At 40.0% G+C, this 10,582-nt stretch overlaps 1 protein-coding gene across 2 annotated transcripts in view; it reads right to left on the bottom strand.

Annotated features, from left to right (window-relative positions):
* LOC109931024 (TBC1 domain family member 30-like) overlaps positions 1-5,519 on the bottom strand; it is a 17,748-nt gene extending 12,229 nt beyond the window's left edge. For both annotated transcript variants that reach the window (XM_048616559.1, XM_020530380.2), the window contains exon 1: positions 4,558-5,519. In XM_048616559.1, the coding sequence (XP_048472516.1) occupies positions 4,558-4,789 (232 nt within the window). In that variant the 5' untranslated portion in view covers positions 4,790-5,519. The remainder of the gene's footprint in view (positions 1-4,557) is intronic.
* Positions 5,520-10,582: the final 5,063 nt, after the last annotated feature.

Below are 10,582 nucleotides of genomic sequence, written 5' to 3'. Positions count from 1 at the left end.
TGGAGGACTCTGTCTCTCTCTGTCTCTTACCTCCCCCCTCTTTCCTCGTCCCCCCTCTCCCCCCATTATTGAGTCCCTTCTTACAACCCCATTTCTGTCTAGGCCCGAAACGTCAGCCTTCCTGCTCCTATGATGCTGCTTGGCCTGCTGTGTTCATCCAGCTCTGCACCTTGTTGTCTCCAATAAGAGCTGAACAGCTATGCAAAACATTGAACAGCAATGCTGAAGCTGCAGAGCAACCACACCCTTCAAGTTAAACTTGTGACTTGTTTAAGATATATCTAGTACAGGTTGTAAATCCAGAGATCTTTCCATCTCATTAAGTCATCACGAGTCACAAAAACAAAAATGATTCAATTGTAGTGCTTATTGTAGAGATGCCACTTAAAAAATAATCACACCATTTATATTTCTTGGAATGTTGAACAGTTTAAAATAGTATGTTTAACTTTAATAAAAAATTGTTCTTATTTAGGTGAATGAACTTACCAGCAATGCTGGGACCTTTCTACATTAGAGCAGTTCCTACACTTTCTTGGCTGTAGAGGATCTGAACATGTGAAATAAAAGCTGAAGTAGACTATCCAGTCCCTCAAGCCTGCTGTGCCATTCAATAAGATAATGGTTAAATCTGTTTCTGTATCAAATTCCATATTCCACTGACCCCCAATACTTTTGCATAACAAGAATCTGCCTTAAAAATATTCAACAACCCCACCTCTACCATGTGAAGCAGAAAGTTCCAAGTCACACAACACTATGAAAAAATTTTTCTTCATTTGTCCTGAAAGGATAATGCCTAATGTTTAAACATTGACCACAAGAGAAAACATCCTTTCCATGTTTGCTTTGTCAATTAAGTTAGTCAAGTGTTGACTGTGGTGGTATTAGGTCCAATATTTCAAAAACCTATTTTTTTTTTGGAAAAGTAAGCTTTTCGTCTAGTGCTAATGTTTTAATTGAGTGAAAGCTATCTTGAAAAGTCTGCTTTCCAATTTTTGAGTTCCCATTGTAAAGGCTATCCTAGTTACTGCACAAGTGCAATCAAATTCATCCTTGTGCTTGTACAACTGAAAACTCAGAAGGCCAGCTGTCGATATTTCAATTCAACAAGGCATTTTCCAATGACCTGAATGCTTCCTGCCAATTGTTATGCTAAAAATAAAATTGAAAACTGATTTAAATAAAATGAAATTATCCCAGCCACAGTTACATTTGAAGTAGATGTGCCTGCAGCTGTGATACAAAATTTCCCTTGGTGTGTCAAATGGTGATTGTTAAGATGGCACTACATATCATGTGACATGAATACAAGAGGCCATGTTGTTGGAGGTAGTATATTAGCATGTAGAGAGGACAGTGTAAGGATAAGGAGGACATTTTAAGGATAGCAATCTGTAGCTAGTGGAATGCCACTGAGATCAATGCTGGGCCACAATTATCCTGGGAACTGTTTTTTTTAAAAAGGAAAAAAAAATCTCTCTTCACTAAGTGTCTGATTCTATCCTTGACAATTCCAGCCAATCTGGAAAGGCACGGCACAGAAATAAGCCATGTGGCCCATTGTGTATACACTGGCTGACAAGTAACCGTTCAGCCTAATCTCATTTTCCAGTCACTGGAATGTAGCCTTGTTGGTTATAACACTCCAATGCATATTCAGAGACATCAGTGTGGAGCTGGAGGAGCACAGCAGGCCAGGCAGCATTAGAGGAGCAGGAAAGTTGAAATTTCGGGTTGGGACCCTTCTTCAGAAATCTGAAGGGTCCCGACCCAAAACATCAACTTTCCTGCTCCTGCTGTGCTCCTCCAGCTCCACACTTATCTCTGACTCCAGCATCAGCAGTTCTTACTATCTCTCAATGCATATTCAAATGTGTTTTAAATATTTTGAGGATTCCTGCCTCTACCACCTGTCAGACAGTGAGCTCCAGATCCCTAACATCATCCAGGTGAAGAGAATTTCTCTAAACAGCCTACTCCCTACCATAAATCTATGTTCCCTTGTTATGAATATTTTGCCCCAGGAGCACCACTTTCTTAGCCATTGTACCTAGATTGCTCATAATTTTATTCACTTCAAATAGGTCACTGTCATCTGTGGGAGGTTGACCTTTCCAACACTTGCTTTCAATTTAACCTAACATTTTGTCAGAAATAACTTGCTCTTGCCAATTTAATTTCACCTTTTTAATCATAAATAATAATTATGATATCTTGTTTACAAGAGCAGAACCTTAAACCTTAGTGATCAAACTAAAATTCTAGAATCCAACAATGCCTGATGTGAATACATGACTAACCATAACATGCAGGAGCAGAAGTAGGCCATTTAGTCTGCTCACCATTCAATGAGATCATGGCTGATCTGAATCCTCAACTCCACTTACCTGCTTTCCCCCCCACCCCAGAACCCTTGATTTCCTCATTGAATTTAAAAAAAAAAAAAAATCTCTCAGCCTTGAACATACTGGACGCAGCCCCCACAACCCTCTGCAGTGACAAATTCCACAGATGCGCTAATCTCAAAAGAAATTCATCCGAATCTGTTTTAAATGTCTGACTCCTTATTTTGAGATTATGCCATCTGGTCTCCACAGTTACCTCAAAGTCCCCTAAGAATCTTGTATCTTTCAATAAGGTTGCATCTCATTCTTCATTCCAACGAGTTCAGGGTCAACCTACTCAACATCTCCTCATTACACACCCCCTACATACTTAATTTTTGCCTGGTGCACATTCTCTTGACTGCCTCCAATGCATCTTTCCTTAGTTAAAAGGGGCCCAAAAATTTAAAAGAAACTTATTTCTGATCTCAGAAGCCAGTGCATTTCAATCAGGATGGTCAGTAAACTTCCACTGGCATTCCAAATCCTGACAGTTGACCATTGACTTTTTAAGAAAGTCAATGTGGATGTTGGCTGAGATTACAACCAGGTTTTTCCTTGTTTGTTTTTTCATAAATTGAACAAATTGAAAACACTTTTTTTTTATATTTCTACCTGGACTAAGTACTGGAAGGAAACATGAGTGTATTTCAGGGGCAAAGGAGATAACTGAAAATCTATGAAATGTTTTGAATCTTCAAATACATATTTTTAGGATGGAACTCAAGTAGACAGTCAGGCATCACTCAACAAGCTAAGACTACCCCTTTACACTAGTCTGGAAAAAAAAAGGCACAGTCAAAATCCACTTATTTCCCAAACCCAACTTTCCTAAAAGCCAGAGACAAAAATTATTACATATAACTTGATTTTTCTCATGTACGCAAGCCATTTCTGGGTGCAATCATGAATTTCAATTGACTGATATGATCAAAAAAAATTGAAGTTGGCCATTTACCATTTTGAGCTTGCTCTGCCATTCGGTAAGATCATGCTTAATTTAACAAAGTACTATTTCCGATTTCCAACGTCCAAGTATTTTGCTTTAGTAATAGAGCAACTGCTGATGGTAATGGTATATTGTTTCAGAATCACATATTATAGCAGAAGGCCATTCAGCTCACTGTATCTGCACTGACTCTCCAAGTGGGCATGTAATGCTGCTCTGCTGCAATCCTGAACATTGTTATCTGAAAAAGAAGTCTAATTCCCCTTTGAATGCCTTAAATGAGCCACAATCGGGAGTCAGCGCATTCCAAATCCTAACCCCACGCTGCCTGATAAAGCCTTTTTAAAACCACTTTGGCTCCTTTTGCCAATTATTTTAACTATGTTCTCTCCCTTCAGAGTGGGATCAGTTTCAATCTGAAAATAGTTTCTAGACTTTTTTTTGTCAAGATAGTTTCTGTCCTTTGTTGTGTAACGCTGCCGGCTGTATTGCCCTCATCTTTAGAGAGCACCTTTCTCCATGATCTTCACTTTAAAAGGTAAAGTCGCCGTACTCCACCAGACCACAAGGCAGTCAGAGACGATTATTGATGCTTTAACCTGAGGGTCACCAAGCCTCAGACGGGGAGAAGGAGGTTGAGCAGGAGAATCCTCCGCAGTAACCTCAACCAGTGCGGGATTAAACCCATGATGTTGGATCAGGTCGGTTAGTTCAGTTGGCAGAACGACTGGTTGATCTTCGGGTTTTGATATGATAAAGGGAAACCGTTTCTACTGGTCGTAATGTCAGTAGCCAGAGGACAAAGCCCGAAGTGGAGTTAAGATTTTTTTTTTTGACACGGTGTATTGTATTTTCTACCCAGAAGTATTATCACATACAACCGAGCGACCTTCCCACCAAAATCACCGTGATCTTTTTTGTTTGTACATGGCGTATTGTTGTAATCTGCAAACCACTGCCCGAAACTGGAGTGAGTTTCAATATAACTTTCAGAAGTACACTTGAACAGGTTGTTAGGGAGTGAGCCGAACGGACTCTTTCCGTGCCGTGTCATTATTGTACGATGGTCCGGTCTCACTCCAAATGCAGCAAATAGACATCACGTTAAAATGTGGATATAACTGCGCGCCCTTCCAGATTCCAGCTCCCAGCTTGGAAAGAATCATTAGAAATATTCGGTACATTAACCAAGTATGTCTCTTCTCTGAATTCAGCACTTACCTGTTCTAAAAACAACGTGTGTCTGTTCTTTCTGCTTCTGTCGTATGGAGTCATACTGCTCTTCCAGTTCATTTATATCCATCAGAAGCGAGTTGTCCTCTCTGTTGCTACTCTGCTGGTATTTCACTGCCGGGTGGTTGCGCCTGTTGATTATTTGCGTCAGGTACACTTTCCCCCGAACCATCTGCTGCCAAACGCAGGTTAACTTTGGGCAGCAGCTTGATAAGAACATCCTCGTTTGTTTAAAGTCAGTAAACACACAGACGGCTGATGACTCAGCGGCCGCATGGGGAGATTCACCGGTTGTTCCACGGTTGCAGAACACCAGCAACTCTCAAAAAGTCAGCCAACTGCAAAAAGAATCCAATCGAGAAGGCCAAGCAGAACCTTTTGTACCAAGGAACGTGTTATACTGTTTACCTGTGCTTAAAAAACGTCGACGCTAAAACAACTAGGGAAAAAAAATTAACACTTTCCTTCCTGCCAACTTGCGTTGTACAATTGTACAAAATAAAAAGAAACAAAGTAATGAAACCGGAGACGAAGAACTTGTTTCCACTTGCAGAAGGCTAGGCAAACGGAGGAGATACGCTAAAGGCGATTAGCAGCAGAACCAGACGGTGACCAGGAAAAATCGTTTGTACGCAAAGTTTTTCTAAACACTCCTCCTGACCTGAAAGGTCAATGGTAATTTTGATTTGGGAATTTGGTCAAACAGGGAAATGGGGAAAAGAGCAAATGGAGGGGTATGACTAAATAGTTCTTTCCATTGCATAGAAGTGGCAAGTTGCACAAAGCCATATATCATAGTTGCCATCTAAACTTTTTAAAATAATCTTTGCAAACACTAGAAAAAGGGGAAGGCTGGTGACAATAGTTCCAAATATTTCTCTGCCAAGATGTTGCAAAACTACAGACAAGTGCCCGGACGTGGGACTTTCTGAATCACTTTTTCAAACAGCCAATGCAGGTGTAACTGGCTGAATAGCCATCTTGTGTGCAATATTATTCTTGTATTATATTAGATAAATACTTGCAGAATGGTATGATGAATCCAATAAAATTCTATTTTATAACTTGAGATTTATTTCAAGTAACATGTTTTAATTCCTGATGAAGGGTCTAGGCCTGAAACGTCAGCCTTTCTGCTCCTATGATGCTGCTTGATCTGCTGTGTTCATCCAGCTCTGCACCACGTTTTCATTCCTCTCTGATTTTGCAATCAGCAACAATTTAATGGTGTTACTTGCATTTACCCTCAGGTTTGTTTACTCTTTAGCAGGTGGTGAGCATTGTTAACCAGCCCAATGTGTATTGCCCATCCCTATATGTCCTTGAGAAACTGATGATCCAGTTCTTGAACTACTGCAGTGACGTGGCTTTAAACTACACTTGGCAGTAATTAGACTGAAAATTGTTGCCTAGTTTTCTCCTTAATGACAGTAAGCACCAATACTTCATTTCATTCTTACAGCAAAATTTTGAGCCATTGGAATTAATCCCCCATGATAATACTAACAGGCAAATGATTAATTGCAGTTGGAGAGAGGAACAGAAAGCAGAATCAGATGTGCATGTAACCTAACTTGAAAGGTGATGAGGCTTGGGGTCTTTCCTTACTTGCAGCTGGGAAGAGGAACAGCTGAACAGAATCAGATCCTACTTCGCAGCTGGGCTGAGTTTGAAACAATAATCCAAGAATGACACCACAGGAAAGTTAAGTATCAAACTAAGGTGGAAAAGCAAATGTATAGGAAATAATTCAAGGATAAGTCATGGCAGGGCAGCTCAACCATGTGGAATATTCTTCCTGTGTAGTGTGGGAAGTTGGGGACTCTTTGAATTTCCAAGGTACCTCCACGTACAGAACGACCCTTTAGATGCAGTTACTTGAAATCCACATTTTGAATCTGAACTATTAGCTTGAGTCACTGTGCAGCAAATGTAAGGTTGAGATTTTTGTGGATAGCATGCACAAAGGTTGTCAGACCACAAATAAAGACTGCATAGACAGAAGGGAAATGGGTGACTACCAGACAGTATAAAAGCATAAGGTAGATAGGGCAATAGATCCTGGGAACTCCTGCACTATCTTACAGATTTTCCACTTTGGACACTGTTAGAGAAAGTGATTTCTCAGGTGAATGCAGCAAGAACCAAGTTCATGACCCTATGAGTCATTTGCCTGCACCAAGATGGGGGAGGGGGAGGAAAAAAGAGCGGAAGAGCATTCGTGATAGGGGATCCTATCATAAGGGAAACAGACATTTCTGCTGCTGCAGATGTGATGCCACAGATGTTGTTTTCTTGATCTCAGGATCAAGGTTGTCACTGAGCTGCTATAGGATATTATGAAGGGGAATGATGAATAACCCAAAATCATGGTCCATGTTGGTACCAATGACATAGGTAAAGAGGGGGATGGGGTCCTGCCAGCAGGATATAAGAAGCTAGAAAATAAAAAGCGGCACCTCAAAGTTGTAATCTCAGGATTGCTCCCAGTGCCACATGCTAGCAAGATTAGGAGCAGGTGATTAGAACAGATGACTGTATGACTGAAGCGATGATGTTGGAGGGAGGGATTTAGATTTAAAAGGTGTTGCGACTAATTCTGGGAAAGCTGGGACCTGTACAAGGTTGTACTCCAGCAGATACGATATCTTTACAGTGGCATTCACTAGTACAGGAAGGGACAGTTTAGAGTAGGGGGGATGGATATCTTAGTGGTTGAAACACCAGAAAGGGAAACAAAGATAGAAAGTTAGAAAGCAAAAGTGGAAGGCAGGGGAGACACAGACCTCTAGCAAATAGGACCATTAATATACAAATGTGCAAAAATCTTAAAGACAAGTTTAAAATGTACTTGTATCTGAATGCATGGAGCATTCACAATTATGTAAAAAAAAATTAATAGCACAAATAATTATAAAGAAGCATTACATTAGTTGCACTTCTCGATGTGACGGCAGGGCGACCAAAGCTGGGATCTGAATGTCCAAGGTATTTAAGAATGGCAGCGAAAGAGTTCAGATGGCATTGTTAGCAAAGGATCAAATCAGTGCAATTGTGAGATAAGACATTGGTTTAGAAAATTTAGATGTAGAATCAGTCTGGTTGGAGTTAGGAAGCAACAAAATGGGAGTTCTCTATAGGTCACCAAACAGTAGTGGTAAGGTTGGGGATGACAATAAGCAGCAAATGAGAGAAGCATATGTGTGGAAATGCTACAGTAGTCGTGGATTACTGTGAACTACATCAGCAATAATATTGTGGTAGATGAATTCCTGGAGTATGTACAGAATACTTTTTTAAGACCAGTATGCTAAGGAACCAATGAGGGAATAGGCTATTCTGTATTTGGTATTATGCAAAGAGAAGGGGTTAATTAACGATCTTGCTGGGTTCTTTAGGGAAGGGAATTATTCATTAGGCTGAAAAAAGTAGCCATCCAATCTGAAACTAGGGTGTTGAATCTAAAATTAAACTGTGAAGGTTTAAGGAGTGAGTTGTCTATGATAGATTGGATAATTTCATTAAAATCCATAAGCTGGATAAACAATGCTAATATTTAGGGAACAAATACATGTGTTGCAATAGTTATACATTCCCTTCTGGCACACAACACAACACAACAGGTAAAGTAGCCCAATCATGGATAATAAAAGAAATTAAGGATACTATTAGATCCAAAGAAGAGTCTCATAAATTTGCAAGAAAAAGTAGCAAGCTTGAGCACTGGGAGCAGTTTAAAATTCAACAAAGGCAGACCAAGAGATTAAGATGGGAAAACATAGAATATGAGAATAAACCTGAAAGGATCATAAATATAGACTGTAAAAGCATCTGTAAATAAGTAACAAGATAAACACTGGTGAGGACAAATGTAGATTCCTTACAATCTGAAAGGGGAAAATGGATTCTAGAGAATATGAAAATAGCGGAAAAATTAGACATAACAAGGTGTAGAGCTGGATGAACACAGCAGGCCAAGCAGCATCAGAGGAGAGAGAGGGGGAGACGGATAGAGGAGTAGATAGGTGAAGAGGAGACAGACAGGTCAAGCCTCTTTGACCTGTCTGTCTCCTCTCCACCTATCTTCTCCTCTATCCATCTTCTATCCGCCTCCCCCTCTCTCTCTCTCTCGCTATTTATTTCAGAACCCCCTTCACCTCCCCCATTTCTGAAGAAGGGGCTAGGCCCGAAACATCAGCTTTCCTGCTCCTCTGATGCTGCTTGGCCTGCAAAGTTCATCCAGCTCTACACTTTGTCATCTCAGCTTCTCCAGCATCTGCAGTTCCTACTATCTCAGAAAAATTAGGCAACTACTTTAATTCTGTCATCAAAGAAGAAACAAATAACTTCCCAGAAATGTTAGGGAACCAAGGGTCTGGTGAGAAAAAGCATCATGATAATGGAACCAAACCACAAAGTACGATGGTGATTTTCCAAAAGCTGTTCTTTAATGGAAGATTACGACAGACCGTAAATTCAATGCTGTTTGCCAAAGTCCTGTGTGGGAGCCATGAAATATCACATCTGTAAAGAGTGTCAGAAAAACTTCAAACAGTAAGAGGCATTACAGGAAGAAATAATATGGGGCTGGCTATCTCCCTTTTTCTCAGCAGAAAGTTACTTCTTGCAGACATTTTTGTTTCCATCTTGTCCTAGGAATATCTAAAAAATATTAAAAACTGACTGCAACCTTGGTCTGTGTGTGCTAGTTGAAAACCATGTGGTTGTAGAAGAAGGCGTGCTATTGGGAGATGGTCTGCTAGCCTAGGTTCAAGCACTGGCATGCTGTGAAGGCCATAGTCAAAGAATCATCTGCTAGTCACCCCTGCATTACAGACAAAAGCTACTAAGTGCTGGAAAACTGGACAGAGGGGAAAAAAAACAGGACAGTAAGGATCATATCACTGAGTGCTGCCAACCAGTCACTGTCAAGAGTGAAAGGATTTTAATTAACCTGCAAAATCCAAGAATCACAAAATTGACTGTTCACTATTAATATTCCATTATCTACTCTTCATGAGCAACTCAGTGAGACTGATCCATATATTTTTTTGGACTTGCTACTTTGTCTACGCTTATTCTTGCATAGATTTTATGCATCTATGCATAAAACTTCTTAATCTATTCCTAATCTAAGTATATTGTGTTGTTATTTCTTTCTGCATTTAGCAATTAATAAACTCACTCGTTGGCTAACTTAGGAAAGCCTGGTTAAATTGGCTCCTTTTGAAACATAAATTCTTTTGTTTTGGGAGAAAGGCATCTACAAGAGATGGATCCATTTTAAAATTAATTTTGCTATGACCAACTGAGATGGTTGGTGAATGAAGAAGGGGAGCTAATTCAGCCGTCCTCACCTGGCAGATTAACAATTTGCAGTGTCTGTCTGGAACTAGGTTGGGGATGCTTGTTCTGGTTGTAACAAATAGGTGCTTTGTGCCATGATTTGAACCCACAGCCAAAACAAAAGAATCACTGTGAAATCAATTCTTTAAAAGAAAGAAACTGCAAAAAGCTTTCTTGAGTTTGCATTGCTATAGTACAGAAATGTCTGCATTCAATGCCAGTGTGTTCCGAGCAGAACTGAGGGAATTTATTTTTGAGGATTTATAACTTCTGTCCCTTGCTGAGTCACAAAGCTCAGCAAAGTACCTGGGATTAGTTTTCATTTGAAAGCCAGAAAACTTGAAGTTTTACAAACCGTGTCCAATGGTTTACAGATGGCAATTTAAGGATAACGAATGAATAAAATAGCAGTACAGAAATTAAAATTAGAGCAGCAGAAATGAGAAATTCCAGAAAAAGAAAGAGGAGAACTGGGAAAGGGAGGAAAGAGCAAGGAAGGAGGAGACACAATTTCAGGAAAGGTTTCTATTCAGACAGTTCATGCTGAGGAGCAGGAACCTTTATTGTGTACAAAGAAGACACCACTAGTTCACTTTGGAGGGTGGAAGCAATTCAGTTTGTTCATTTAATTTGTGTTTGCAGAGACAGAGGTAGAGACTTATACAGT

The sequence above is a fragment of the Rhincodon typus genome, chromosome 2, assembly GCF_021869965.1.
Source record: "Rhincodon typus isolate 14 chromosome 2, sRhiTyp1.1, whole genome shotgun sequence".
Taxonomy (NCBI): domain Eukaryota; kingdom Metazoa; phylum Chordata; class Chondrichthyes; order Orectolobiformes; family Rhincodontidae; genus Rhincodon; species Rhincodon typus.
The sequence above is the reverse complement of the archived record's forward strand: the minus strand, read 5'-3'. Positions and strand labels throughout refer to the sequence as shown.